General features: G+C 40.2%; 1 protein-coding gene across 1 annotated transcript; it reads left to right on the top strand.

The window, feature by feature from the left end:
* Nucleotides 1-780: 780 nt before the first annotated feature.
* On the top strand, nt 781-10,076 carry rp9 (RP9 pre-mRNA splicing factor). Its single transcript, XM_061741877.1, has 6 exons — nt 781-1,039; nt 1,212-1,242; nt 1,360-1,489; nt 4,044-4,135; nt 5,945-6,006; nt 9,131-10,076. The coding sequence occupies exons 1-6, from the start codon at nt 894-896 to the stop codon at nt 9,342-9,344; spliced, it is 675 nt and encodes a 224-aa protein (XP_061597861.1). The 5' UTR covers nt 781-893; the 3' UTR covers nt 9,345-10,076.
* The last annotated feature ends 5,425 nt before the right edge of the window (nt 10,077-15,501 follow it).

Genomic DNA, 15,501 nt, shown 5'->3' with positions numbered 1-15,501 from the left:
TTCATACCTACAAATATGCATACAGATATAAAATTATTAAACCATGCTTATATAATGTTTTAAGCTTTTCTCTACATTTCAGCTCACTTAGTTGACAATCAGAATCAGAATCAGAATACTTTATTGTCAGTGTACCTGGGTACAGTAAGATTTGAAGCAGCATCACCTCTCCAGTGCAAGACAAATAACAGTAGTGCAAACAATGAGAAATATTAGAAATATAAATAATATAAAAAATATAAAAAGGTTAAGGTGCATTTGAATAGCTTTTTTTACAGATGACAGTATATACATATACAGTATGTAGGAATATTGCACAGAGTCCGGGAGAAGTATTGCACAGTTAAAAAAAACAGTAACGACAAACGTTATATTAGAATAGTTTAACATGGTGTAAAATAAGAAATGGATAAAACAATGATGTGTAAGATGTTCAGTGCATTTATTTAAAGAAAGCGTAGTAAACCAATCAGTAATCCTTACTGAACCAATCAGTAAAGATTACTGATTGGTCAGGTAAAGAGAGGTGAGAAAGAAATGAATTGGAATGGTCACAAAATCATGATCTCAGTAATAAAACGTCAAAGTATAAACGTTTTTTTTCTGGAAGAAAACGATGATCATCGAACATAAATCAATTTAAAAAACCGAGCAGGTAAAAGCTGCAGGAGCCCTGCGTTACCGCCCGCCGCCTGCAGGTGGCGCTGGACTTTAGCTCCCCTACACCGCAGCACAGGAAGTAGATCTGCAGCAGCAGGGCAATGTTGTTACTTAGCTGCTGTTAGCTCTAACAGTGGCTGAGCGACTCTGTTCACTAAAAGCTTTACATTCTCCAATAACATATAAGTACAGCTTATGTTTTACCGGGGCCAGAGTGTGTGTGTATTAAAGCAATGTCGGAAAGAAAGCGGAAAAGAGAGAAGGATGAGACGCGACACCACAAGAAACACAAATCACCCAAACATGATGTGGAAAAACTCAAGACACACAAGAAGAAACTCACCCAAGAGGCTCAGCAACTGAAGCATATCGAGACCTTGTGAGTAATTTAGTTAAAAACATATCTTTTTTTTAAATCCCATGACTTAATATTTTCCATAAACCACTAGCATTGCATACAGAGTTTATCCAGTCTAGCTGCTTTAAAGCCATGAATATAAATCTGATTCATTCTGCAGCATCATAACCAGTATTTAATATGTTTTATTCAGCTATGAGAAACCTCCACCAGGACTTGTTAAGGTAACGTCATGCAGCCAGTAACATGCATGCAATGATTACAGAAGAGTACCTGAGATACATATTGTGATGTGTGTGTGTAAAACCTCTCCGACATTGGTGACAGAGTTTTTGCTGCAGGAGCATGAAGAGAAACCGGAAGACTGTATCCCTGATGAATCAGGGAATGAAGAAGCCAGGAGGTTCCTGGCCCAGGCCCCCACCAGGGGGCTGTGGATGCCTCTGGGGAAGGAGGTGAAGGTGATGCAGTGTGAGTATGTTTGTCTTTACAAGGAGACCTGTCTGTATCTTCCTAGAGTTTCAAGCTTATAAGCTGTTCTTGGGTCAATAAGTGTCGTGAGTTGTCAAAGTTTATTGCCAATTGGTTTAACACACACAAGGAATTTATTGTGGTGATTGGTGCAACATGTTGGTTTTAAAGTGCCGGAGTAATGAGTCTGTACAGAGGTGACCTAGGATGTGCGTTAATGTGACGCAGAAGGTCAGGAGTGGGGTCTTTACGTTAATGCAGTGTTTCTCAGTCCTGGTCCTCGTGGGCCCCTGTCCTGCATGTTTTAGATGCTTCCCTGCTTCAACACACCATGATACAAGTACCTGTCTCATCAACAGCGTTGTGCAGGCCTTGGTGACAAGCTAATGAGGACCTTTAATTAGAATCAGGTGTGTTGGTGCAGGGAAACATCTAATGGCCCTTTTCCACTAGTACCTACTCAGCGCACTTCTACTCGCCACGCCCCCGTCTTGCGCTTTTCCACTACGGGCCGAGGCGGGTGGAGCCGTGCCAAGCAGATACTTTTTCTGTATCTTTTCTGCCGAGGTTCTGAGCGTGCTGGATTGGTCCTGGATCTGACGTCATCACACTACAGGCCACTGATCGGTCGGGCGGCGTTGCCGTCAGACGTTTGAATCAGGAAGCGTGGATTCAGCGCAAGATCTTCTCAGCCGCTCATGGCTCCAGCTGATTTCTCATCAGGGCCGACACGAACAAAGCGGTTGCGCAATCGAGTACGTCACAGCAGCTTCACCCCAACCCGCCCACTTCTCACCTGGCTGTGGAAAAACAAACGAGGACAAAGCGGGTGGAGGCGTGACAAGCCGCGCTGAGTAGGTACTAGTGGAAAAGTGTCATAAAACATGCAGGACAGGGGCCCACGAGGACCAGGATTGAGAAACACTGCGTTAATGTAACGTAGAGTGGGCTAGGGGGACAATTCTGTGGTAGACGGGGGAGAGGGCGGTCCGGGGCCTTGTTGACAAGAACAGCTGCAGTCGGGAAGAAACTGTTTTGGTCCTGATGGACCGCAGCCTCCTGCCAGAGGGAAGAGTCTGAAACAGTTTGTGTCCGGCGTGGTATAAATCATATTGTCAAACATCTGTCATATTAGGGTCTTAGTTTTCCTCTCCTTTTTTTAATGTATGTCTTGTTTAACTATTGGTAAATTGCTTTAAATATTAGAAATTTGAGTTTTCTAGAGCCTTTATTAGTTGGTACAGTTAACAAATAAAGTTTATCTGCGTTAACAGTGGCACTTGTAGCTCTGGAACTGCAAGGAGGAGTACAGCACCGCTATAAGTAGGCAGCAGACTTAACCACAAAAATCTGACAAATATTGATGTCCATTGTCTTTCTGACAAACATGACAGAGATTTGAAATAGAGTTGTGGAGATTATTGTCTGTCTTTTTGACAAAATAAACGGTTCCATTCATTCCTTCATCCCACACGCTGCCATGCTGCTTCGCTAGTCACAGATTTGGGGGAGTGTAAACAAACAAGCACACACGGAGAGGGCCTGTCCATAAACTGGCATTTGTTCTGCATGAATCTGAGAATGACAGATAGCTCTTTATGCTTTCTTAAAATCTTTACATATTTCACTATTTTCAGTCAGACTGAAAGGAACAAGATTTTTTTTTTTTTTTCAATATCTTTTTATTTCACAAAAGAAAGGCAATCACAAACATCCTAAATGACAGTAGGTTTTACAATTTTCTTTTGTGCACACAAGCCAAATCTCGCCTACAACCCACCTCCCCCAAAAAAAACACAAAATCATACACACGAAATAAATAAAAATAAATAAACTGGAAAAAATAAAAAAAGTAACAGTAGGGGCATCAAAACTCGAATACCTACAGATACATAAAGTAAATGACAGCAATAAAACAGCAATCAGCGTACAATGAAGTTTACAATGAATGAAGCTCTAAGCCAGAAAATAATGGGAACCAAAATTCCTGAAAAAGATGGCCACGGTTATATTTTTCCAATGTTAGCTTTTCTAATGGTAGAAATGCTGTGATTTGGTATATGAAAGTCTTAAAAGATGGAGGGGAATCATTCTTCCAAAATAAAAGTATACATTTTTTTGCAAAGTAAAGTTTCAAAATTAATATCCTGCACAGGAACAAGATTTTAGTGTTAACAGTGTGACTGAAACGATTCACTTGATTATGCTGCCGCCTGTCGTGCAGAGCTTCGACAAAGTGTGGAACATTAACATAAATTCATGACTTCAGTGAGAAGTCGTCGTGACTTTGAAGTGGAACATCTTCCATAATCATCAGTGTCATTCCTGGAAGAACGTTTTCAGCGTGCACGTTCAAGTGGCTTAATACTTACTGAAATTCTGTACCTGGAGTTGGTATAAGTACGGTATAGTTTGATAAAGTAAAATGTAGGAAGGAGACTCACCTACAGTTATTTAATGTTGTAGTTATGTTCACATCTGTTACCTAGTTCCTGATGTGTCTGGCGCCCACATTCCTCAAGTAGAGACAATATCTGTTTTTGCCCTTCTCCAGGCTGGAGATGCAAGCGTTATGGTCACAGGACAGGAGACAAGGAGTGCCCTTTCTTCATCAAAGGCAACCAGAAGCTTGAGCAGTTCCGAGTGGTGAGCTGGATAATTGTTAAAGAGGCTGTCAAATGTTTATTTGTAATGCACATTTCAGCAACGAGGCAAACCAAGGTGCTTTACATAATCAAAACATGAAAAGTGAAGAGGATAAATTAGAAATTGAGTTAGAGTGCAAAGGCATAATAAAGAAAAGTGAGAGTTGAACTAGAGTTACAGTGACGTTCTGAAATTAACATCTAAATTCTGAAAAGTTTGAATAATTCAATCAAAGGCAGCTGTAAACAAATTAGTTTTTAATGTTGATTTAAAGGAACTGAGGGCGTCAGCGTCCGTGCAGTTTTCTGGAAGTCCGTTTCAAATCTGGGGAGAATAAAAACTGAACGCTGTTTCTCTATGTTTGGTTCTGATTCTGGGGTCACAGAGCAGACCTGAACCAGGTGACCTGAGAGGTCTGTAGGGTTGTTATGGCAGCAACAAGCCTCTGATGTATTTTGGTCCTAAACCATTCAGTGATTTATAAACTAACAGAGGTATTTTAAAGCCTATTCTCTGAGGGTACAGGGAGCCAGTGTAAGGACCTCAGAACTGGAACGATGTGGTCCACTTTCCTAGTTCTAGTGAGAACTGGGGCAGCAGCATTGTGGATCAGCTGTAGCTGTCTGATTGCCTTTATAGGCAGACCTGTGGAGACACAGTACGTTTACATGCAGCAAAGAAATTGGATTTCTGATCGTATCAGATAAAGACATCCAGAAGACCCGATCACTTGTCTGAGTTTACATGCTGTTCAGAGAATCGGATAATCGGCCAAAGCATGGCTGACTCTGTGATGCTATGTGGCGCTGTAACCATTGTAACCATTACAACAAAGAGCCACCTGTTTTGTTTGGCGCCAATGTTACGCCTTCCGTATATTTTTCCACTTTATTTTGATCTGCTCCGGTGTCCCGATGAAGCTTCTGCCATCTCTTTCGCGATCTTCATGTTGGTGTTTAAACAACTAATTAACATGCGCCGTCTCCTTTCACTTCCGGGTGAATGCCCCAGAGGAAATTCTTGAGCATGAGCAGACTGCAATATCCGATTTCTCCGTATACATGGCGTTATTATTCCGACTCTGAGTGAATTATCTAGGTGTTGCTATCCGATTATTACATTTCCGAAATAGGCCGAAGTAGATCGGATTACGGTGTTTACATGCAGTTTAAAAGTCCGAACGATGCCTTATACGATCAGAAATCCGATTGAACTGCTGCATGTAAACGTACTGACAGTTGCAGTAATCACTTCGACTGAAGATAAACACATGGAGTTTTTCAAGGCCCTGCTGAGACATTAGTCCTTTGATCCTGGGGGATTTTCTTCAAGTGATGCAAGACCAACTTTGTAATTGTTTGAATGCGTGTCTGAAGGTTCAGGTCTGAGTCCATGACGACACCCAGATTTGGGGCCTGATCAGTGGTTAGTAGCTGTAATAAGTGAAGCTGTGTGGTGGCACATTCACTCATACTCAACACTTGTATGGGCTCATTGTCACCTGGTGACATTGTAATGTAAAGTTGTGTTTCATCTTCGTAATTATGGTAAATTATCTCGTTGTTTATTATTATCTAAGCTAGCAGAAGCATGTAGATGTTAAATAGGAGGGGTCCCAGGATAGTGATAGATATGTCCCCCTTGGGGAGCACCACATGTCATTTTTGTTGAGTCTAATGTAAAGTTACCTATTGACACAAAGTAGACCCTATCATTTAGGTAAGACTCAAACCAGTCAAGTGCTGTACCACAAAGTTTGACCCATATGTGTATAAGTGTACATCTCCAATTTTATTTTATTTTTTTTAGGCTCATGAGGACCCAATGTATGATATAATTAGAGAAAACAAAAGGAATGAAAAGGAAACCAGGTATGTACATCTGTTTTTCTGATGTCTTCACATTACATATGATCTTGGTAAGTTGTAAGACAGCTTTGTTCATACGTTAAAGATGAGGATAAATATGTTGTTAGCCCTACAGCTCATTAAAAAACAATAACTATACAATAACAACTATAAAAAGGATAAGATTTATTGCTTACTTTGCAAAAGTATTAAAAAATGGCCTGAACAGATTTGGGGCTGTCCCTAAAAATGATAATAAATAATTGCATTTTTTTTTTATTAGCACAAATAAAACTTTGCCAGTTTTCAGCTGTGTGGTCCCTGTGCTGCAGTCAAAAGTTACTTTGTCTGCTTTTTGCTGATAGCAGGGCTCGAAGATTGCTACAGTGTGATGAAACTTCTTAAAAGTCTGCAAATATCCCTTCAAACAAAACTGAAACTGTGGAGTCAGACACTGCCCTGCTTTAACTTTAATGACTATCACAGGTGTCTTCGATACTTGTGCACATTTTCTGCACTTTTAAAGTGTCGTCACACATGGGTGCAGTGCTTTGTCACGTCTTCAGTTGACTAAAAATACTTGCTGGCAGATTTGGTTTCATGGAGAGCTACAAAGATCACATGTTGATTGCGACAAAATTTTAACCATCATTGTCCTCAATTTTCATTCGATTCATTCTGTGAAATATTAATCTGACTCAAATGTTAATTATTTTAAACACAGTATTTACTGGTGGATGCTGTTAAATTCGGTTTCCTTTAAGTTATTTTAGAGATATTTTGTTTTTTGTGGAAGAACACCAATAAATGTATCGGTGTTCTCTCCGTACGAAAGAACAAGCAGGAGTTTTTCAAGCCATCAAAAATGTGAGACTATCATGTAGTTGAGACTTTGCAGAATTTTGACTGTTTATTGTCAGCAGAGCGCAATAATCTCCAACAACCTGGAAATACTCCCATGATGCTTGCTCTCTGTGCTGTTTTCTAACAAACAAGAGTTGGACTCCGGGATGTTTGTATTTGAGGTTGGTTCCCCGTGAGCCCCGACTGTCGGGGTCCTTGTGCACATGTAGAGCAACAGCTGACTTGTGCTTGTGTGCACGACAGCATGCATTACAAAAAGGTTATTTAAAGGCCAGAAGCACTTTGTAGTTAAGTCGTGTGTCTGTGCCACATGAATTTTGTCTCTTTCTTTGAAAGGGAGGTAAACCAGACCAGCTTGGTCTCACAGTCTGTTAAACTTAATTGCATCTGTGTTTTTATTATATATATTTAATGCTTGTGTCTACAGAAAAAAATAAAATAAAATCAAGATCCTGTTAGACGAACCATCTTCTTTCATTACTGGTCCGTAAGCTTTTTTTCTTGAACTTTCCTAAAGCTCTCATATTTGAGGGTAGTCTGGGACACTGGTGTCCACATTGTCTTTGTAGTCAGAACATGAATGCACCCTTGGAAGCATTCAGAGACCACCTACTAACCTTTACGCCGTCAGCTGAGGCCATAACTCACTTGATTGTGTGTTGGAATTACCACAATAAATCTTTCCTCATTAAATGTCTTTCTTTTTTGTGGCAGAGCTTGCCATGGACTGTTTAGGCCATTTCTTTTTATATTTAATTGTATTTTTTTTCCTATAAAATCAACTGATGCTTCTACTCAAAAAGAGCTGTTGACACATTATTTCCATTTCACAAACCTCTGCTTGATCAGCCACAGCCTGAACTAATTCCTCTGAGGAAATTCCTTCCTTCTTTTTTTTTTTTTAAACTTTATTTTATTTTATTTCCAAACACAATCAAATTTCTATCCGCTACACACAGAGGCTGCAACAAATGCAGGACTTGTGGAGGACAGGGAAGGGGATTTGACTTTCAGAGTTGTTCACTATGATTTGTATTTTATATTAATTGTGACTTTAATTTCTTTTTTTTTTTTTTATAAAACACCCCAGATTCTATTTGCTTCATGAGGTTCTTCATAAATAAAGTTTAAAGTTAATACACCACCAAATTATTTCTATGCCAAAACTAAGATGCTAAGATACTCTTGCAAATGCACAAAGTAAAAAAATTAAAAAAAAATCTTTAAAATTTGTGTTTATACGTCCCATTTTAGAACGTTAAAACACTTAATTGTGCTATCCTAAAACAGAGCAGAACAATATGAATACTAAACATCAATATTTAGCTCTAATGTTCAGAAGTTCGATCCACATTTCCCTCGTTTCTTGTATCAAAACAACCTTGTCCCCATGTGTCTATGTGTAGAAGTCATTTTGGATAAAACAGTGTCCTTCATGGAGATAATCCACTGCAGTTAAAAAAAAGAAAAAAGCCAATTCAGTCTAAAAAACATTATTTAGGCTCTTTTCATTTCATTTCATTTCATTTCAAAGTTTATTTAGACGGGTCAATGCGTGTGAATACACCGGGTTTAGCAGAAATGCTAGTTTCCACCCGCAGTCCCCACAAACAACCAGACACACTCACACTCACACCTACGGGCAATTTAGAATGATCAATTTACCTAGCATGCATGTTTTTGGACTTTTACTCAGCTCCACTATTGATCAACTGTTATTAGGACTGCCCACATATTTTTAACTTTAAACATTAAGGATGTGTTTGTTTTTTTTAGTGGATGTGGGTATATTTTTTTTAGATGCAAAGATATTCTTTTTCATCATAGATGTTTTCCTGTCACAAGGAAGGTTTGTGAGCAGGAAAACAACCTTTTCCTGCTCACAAACATGTATTTACAAAGTTCCCAAATGCCTTCCCTGTGCAGAAAGAGTGTTTCTGCACAGGGAAGGCAAATTTGAATGTTTAGCTGCAGGTGATGCGATGGTTGTTTCTACCTTTTTTAGTGCCTTGTGAGAATAAAAATGTCAAATCTATGTACTATCGCACTACTAGTACTGTGTATTAAAGTGACAGGATGACCTTATTTCTCGGACACGTCTCAGTGTGTTGTAACTGACCTCTTAACATCTGCAGGGTTGACCGTTTCTTAGCCTGATGCTATTAGACTCATACAAAATCAGCAGCCACGTGGCTATCTGGGCATCTGAGTCGGGTACCTGCTGTGCTTTCGTCTCCAGTATTCTGAGACTGTCTCGTCTTCTCTCTGCCGGTCCCGTTTCTAGGATCCAGCAGTTGCAGCAGCTGCTTCAAGACAGCACCACCTCCTCTTCCTCCTCCGACTCAGACAGCTCTTCCACTTCGTCGTCTTCCTCATCAGACCAACATCGCAGCAAAAGGAAGAAAGGGAAGAAGGAAAAGAAGAAGAAGAAGAAAAGCAAGAAGAGAAAAAAGAAGCGAAAGTCCTCCAAATCGAGCGACTCCTCGGATTCAGACTGAAACCTCGGAGCGGTCTGATTGATCAGCTTGACTACTACATGCTTCAGCCGTAGAAGAGAATTAAAGAACAAGCAACTATTCATCCTAGACTCTAGTGAAGTGTGCACTGCACAGTGCATCAGTAACAACTCCTTAGGCCTCGTGTAAAGGTTTGAAACTATAAAAATTCTCAATCCACGCCGTGCATGACTTCTCCAAGTCGTTTCATTTGCCCCAGGACGACAGCCTGAATTTACATCCCCTTTGTGAGATCTCGTAGCACAGGGACAGATGCTGTTTCTACTTAAGTCAGTACGTGTGTGTGTGTCTCAGTACATATTTGGGCAGGAACAAAAAAAGAAAAGGCAAAAAGCATGGACAATGAACATTCAGTAAAAGCTGTGGATATAAAATGAGGCCAGTGGTATGAGTTTCATGGGTTCAAACAAGACTGCGTATCATTAAGAGATTGTATTTTCCACCCTCTCTGATGGCCTTCCTGCCGCGTTGGTATTCAAAAGTGATTGTAGTGCGTTTCATATACAGAAGCTGTAAAAAAAAAAAAAAAAAAAAAGTTTCTTCTTTTTTTTTTTTTTTGCATAAGCCAACATGTTTGAATGCTTGTGACAGCGCAGAAATGTTTGGACATATTTGAGGTCAGGATATGATTATTTGTTCTGAAAAGCCACAAAATGAGGAAAGAATGTATCTGAGTATATTCCTGTATTCTGAGAATAAAGATGTTTCTCTCTCTCTGAAGCTTCATCAGCCTTTTAGGCAGCAAAATCTTATATTTTTGGTTTGTCCTTGACTTAATTTTTTTTTTTTTTATGCTTCTGACTTAATATTTTGAAGCTGCTGTTACAAAACTGAACAGAATTTAAACCATTAAGAGCCAAAGAACATTTTCTTTTGATCGCATCTTCTGGCAATACTTCCATACTTTTTCTAGTCTGTCATCTCTGTGGAGCAGCCAATAACTTTTTAAAGCGTGTTCTCCAACAACAAAGCTGTCAGATAATTTAGCAGAGCTCAGCCTTTTTTCTCAGGGCTCCTCTGGTCTTGATTTGCCCTTGAAGTCACATTTGAGGAAGTCTGGCGTTTTTCTCTCTTTCATAAGTAACATAGCATTTCTGTAAATAAACTGGAGAACATTCCCTCTTCCTAATGACCCCCATAGACGGGCAATTACAGGAAACCTACCGGGAGCAGGCCAGGCAGATTTCCATTTAGATTTTAGCGTTGGGGATTCTGAGGAATCTGATTGGCTGTGTGGAGTATACGGATTGAGTTTGAGGGAGAAATCCCATCAAAAGGATGGCAGATCCAGTCAGGGGGACGTTTAAGTTGCTGAATCAGAGCCCATAACCTTATTGCCTCCTCTGGCCCCCCTCGTGTGCTGTCTGTGGCAGCTGCACTTCCTTCTCTCTGTTGCTGCGACTTGATGAGCTGAGATAAATCACCTTCACCGGAACAGTCCTGCCTGCCTCGAGCAGCCTGCCGGATCTGTGATGAGATTCAGAAGCAGTTCAGAGGGATGTAATGTCACCACGATAAAATTCAGTCAGTGCACCAGAAATGCATGAAAACTCACCGGCTGCAATTTCACAATTCAGCAGGACGACGGCGACCGCAAACACAGCTCTCCGGGGTAAAAAGAGGACAACACTAAATGTCTTTAAAATCATTTTCTTTGACTTTGTAGAATAAATACAATTTGAAACCCAGAGACTTTATTTATTTTCAATATCAGGGAAGCAATAAAATGAGAAATAAGATGACTGCACTTTCCTGAATGCACCACGCAGTCCTTTTCAATACTCTGCATATATACATATATGTATATATATATATATATATATATATATATATATATATATATACATATATGTATATATATATATATATGTATGCTGCTTGAAATTTCTCATCTTCTTTATAGTCTCAAATAAAACGATTGTTTCCTCTGTGAGCTTAGATAAGATCTTGAACCCTTTCTTTCAGGCTCTCTCAACAGAAAATAAATGCATTCAACTCTGTCATTTGTTTGTTTAAATCCCATCAGCTCACTGGGTGTCATTCAGTAGGTCAGACAAAGAGCAATTTCTGAATCTTTGTACCCTAAAATTAAACTTAGTTTAGTCCTTAAAGCACATTAAATATTCCCTTTTACCTCTTTTATCGTTGGATCAGCCCCTGTAATCAGCCAATCACAGCTTATGTATACAGTCTAATAACAGTTTAGCTGAGGACACAGCCTGTCATTTAAGCAAGCAGAGCTGTGCATCCCCTGCGTTTTGAGGAGGGAAAAAAAGGGACTAGGAAATCTCTGCTGGGTGTGTCGCTCCAGATTTTTGGACAGGATGAACACAGAGCTGCTGAATGGAGACGAGGATGAGCAGCAGCTCTGCAGGCGATAAACAGTTTCTCATACACCCAAGAACACACACAAAGTACAAATACACAGGGGACAATGCCACACTCGATGGCTCATTATCCTGAATTAACGGCAGTAACATCATCTGATCCAGAGATGCTGAAGTCTAAATGACACACAGTGTTCCTGTGATCCGACCCGCACCGATGAAATGTGATGAAACTGCAGCACCAAAGGACCTCTTCCCCAGCTGGATCATAATTGTTCCCAGCATAAAGTAAGATCAGAAGGTCTTAATTGTGCTGCATGAAAACGGAGACAGAGAGCCTCAATAACCATGAATTATTAAAACCATTGTCCTCGCTTGCCTTTTCCAGCAACCAGACTGGAGTTGGATCTGCTTCTGTTTGGTTCTGTGGCTTCCTGCAATTCATGAGTCATATCTCTTAAACCTCTTTTCTTCCTTTCTTTTTTCACCTCTCTCTCCCTTTCTCTCTCTCTCTCTCTATACATATACACACATGTGTAAAGATATGAATTAGAAAACTGTGGGGAGTTCTTAATTTCAATTTTTAACAAAAACGTATAGATACAAAATATTTTCTTAGTATTTCATAATTTTGCATTAAAGGGTTAAAACTGCTCTCCAATAAATCAAACCAACAAAACTCTACAGGAAATACAACAGTTCCCACTAAACTACTCTTTAATACGTTTTTTTTTTTCTTTAAAACATTTGTTTATTGGATTTTCACAGAGGTATACAAAGCAGAGGTAGTTTTGTAGTTGCATGCAAACTTCCAGTACAACCCAGTAAATAGAAACCTTATAAAAGAAAAGACTGCGTTTTCTTTTTCACCCCAACAATAAAAAACAAAACAAAAAAAAACAACATCAGAGACCAAAACAAAAACATAACATATAGGACATACTGTATGCCAAATTAAAAAAAATAATAGTAATAACAAATACAAAAGCAAACATCAAACAAACATAAAACATCGGTCCAGAAGTATTGCATATAAGATTTACTGTGACCCGTGCCGCAGCGCCCCACCCCTAGCACTAGTTTATAAAGACACTATTCCACCGGACCTCACCAGTAGTCAGTACATGGCTTGATGTTTCTAACGTGTTGCTCCTCGGGCAGGTGAGGTCGGGCTGATATAACAACCACTTAGCCCCCTCAGGCAGCTGCAGCTGATCCAGAACGCTGCTGCCAGAGACATACAAACACCAGGAAACTGGACCACATTACACCGGTCAGGAAACAGCTACCAGTGAGTACAACGTATAGAGTTTAAAATCTTATTGCTGGTCTACAAAGCATTGAATGGTCTTGGACCAAAATCCATGCTTGATCTGTTAGTTCCTATGAAGCTCCCAGACCCCTGAGGTTCATCTGGATCTGGTTTGTTGTGGTTCCAGAACCAGAACCAAGCAAGGTGAAGCAGCGTTCAGTTATTCTGCTCCTCACCGGTGGAACAAACTTCCTGTAGACCTGAGGTCTGCTGCAACTGTCAGCTCCTTTAAATCAGGCCTAAAAACATTACTGTTTACTGAAGCGTACTCTTAAACTAAATACATACCTGCTGTACTCTATTGCCCTTACTTTTTAACAACTTCTGCTTTTTATTAGTTTATACAGTTTCTTCCCCCCAGCTGTTGCTCTGATGAACTCTCACAATTAATAGAGTCTCAGAGAAACCAATCACCGTGCAATAACAATAATAGCAGTAATTATAATAACTATCACATGCCGTAACAATGTACCTTCCGGCAATAATCATGTCTGCCTCATTCTGCTGCACCTTTTGCTGTAAAAAAAATTGTATCTTTGTTATTTTATTTCAGAGGTGTATCAGGTGCCAGAAAGTAAAAATCCAGTCTCGCAGTTGTTCCAACCAAATACTAAACCAGCTCCTCTGCAGGTAGATGCTAGGTCCTTAGTGAAAAGCTCTGTTCTAAATGTACAGGCTGATCTAGAAACATGGCAGCGATTTTATTTTATGGCACCTGGATTATGTGCTTTAATCTTTTGTTTTTTTACAAAATCAAAAATAGTTTTGAATCAATCTTAAATTAAGACCAATTTTGAAATGGGGTCAGTCAAAGCACCATTAGTCAAATCATTTTCTTTACATTAAGCTGATATTTGCCCATTAAAACATATACCTGTGGATCAGCCAGTACATTTAAAACAGGTGTTTTCACTAACAACCTACCATCTACCTGCAGAGGAGCTGCTTTAGTGACTGGTTTGAACAACTGCTGGACTGAATTTTTACTTTATGGCACCTGGATTATACACCTGTTTTATTTAGAGCCGTCATTTTTCTACCTCATACTGCTGCACCTTTCAGTTCTTTAACCCTTGTGCTGTCTCCGGGTCAAGGAAGGAGGAAGAGAAGAGGGGAGGAAGGAAGGAAGGAAGGAAGGAAGGAAGGAAGGAAGGAAGGAAGGAAGGAAGGAAGGAAGGAAGGAAGGAAGGAAGGAAGGAAGGAAGGAAGGAAAGAAGGGAGGAAGGGAGAAAAGAAAGATGGAAGGAAGAAAGGGAGAAAAGAAGGAAGGGAGGAAAGAAGGAAGGGAGGAAAGAAGGAAAGAAAGAAGGGAGGAAGGGAGAAAAGAAAGATGGAAGGAAGAAAGGGAGAAAAGAAGGAAGGAAGGAAGGAAGGAAGGAAGGAAGGAAGGAAGGAAGGAAGGGAGGAAGGAAGGAAGGAAGGAAGGAAGGAAGGAAGGAAGGAAGGAAGGAAGGAAGGAAGGAAGGAAGGAAGGAAGGAAAGAAGGGAGGAAGGGAGAAAAGAAAGATGGAAGGAAGAAAGGGAGAAAAGAAGGAAGGGAGGAAAGAAGGAAGGGAGGAAAGAAGGAAAGAAAGAAGGGAGGAAGGGAGAAAAGAAAGATGGAAGGAAGAAAGGGAGAAAAGAAGGAAGGAAGGAAGGAAGGAAGGAAGGAAGGAAGGAAGGAAGGGAGGAAGGAAGGAAGGAAGGGAGGAAAGAAGGAAGGAAGGAAGGAAGGAAGGAAGGAAGGAAGGAAGGAAGGAAGGAAGGAAGGAAGGAAGGAAGGAAGGAAGGAAGGAAGGGGGGAAAGAAGGAAGGAAGAAAGAAAGAAAGAAAGAAGGGAGAAAAGAAGGATGGAAGGAAGGAAGGATGGAAGGAAGGAAGGGAGGAAGGGAGAAAAGAAGGAAGGGAGGAAGGAAGGAAGGGGGGATGGAAGGAAGGAAGGGAGAAAAGAAGGAAGGGAGGAAAGAAGGAAGGAAGGAAGGAAGGAAGGAAGGAAGGAAGGAAGGAAGGAAGGAAGGAAGGAAGGAAGGAAGGAAGGAAGGAAGGAAGGAAGGAAGGAAGGAAGGAAGGAAGGAAGGAAGGAAGGAAGGAAGGAAGGAAGGAAGGAAGGAAGGAAGGAAGGAAGGAAGGAAGGAAGGAAGGAAGGAAGGAGAATTGGGTCATTTTGACCCGAAGACAGCACAAGGGCTAATTGTATATGTTAATAAGTGCCACATTTGTTTATTTACTGTTTGCTATTTTTAACTCTGGATACAGCGAGCGAAATAACCGGAGTCAAATTCCTTGTTGGACAATGTTCAAACTTGGCCAATAAAGATGATTCTGATTCTGATTATTTTACCTCTTTCCTTATAATTGTATTTCAATGTATTTGTTATCTACTGTTTAATTGTGTCTTACCGCTTTTAATGTTGATGTAAAGCACTTTGAATTACCTTGTGTTGAATTGTGCTCTATACAAATAAACTTGCCTTGCCTCTCTGTGACACAGACGCGAGTAGGAAGTGCGCGGCTGTCATGC

Source organism: Cololabis saira, chromosome 15 (assembly GCF_033807715.1).
Source record: "Cololabis saira isolate AMF1-May2022 chromosome 15, fColSai1.1, whole genome shotgun sequence".
NCBI lineage: Eukaryota > Metazoa > Chordata > Actinopteri > Beloniformes > Belonidae > Cololabis > Cololabis saira.
The sequence above is the reverse complement of the archived record's forward strand: the minus strand, read 5'-3'. Positions and strand labels throughout refer to the sequence as shown.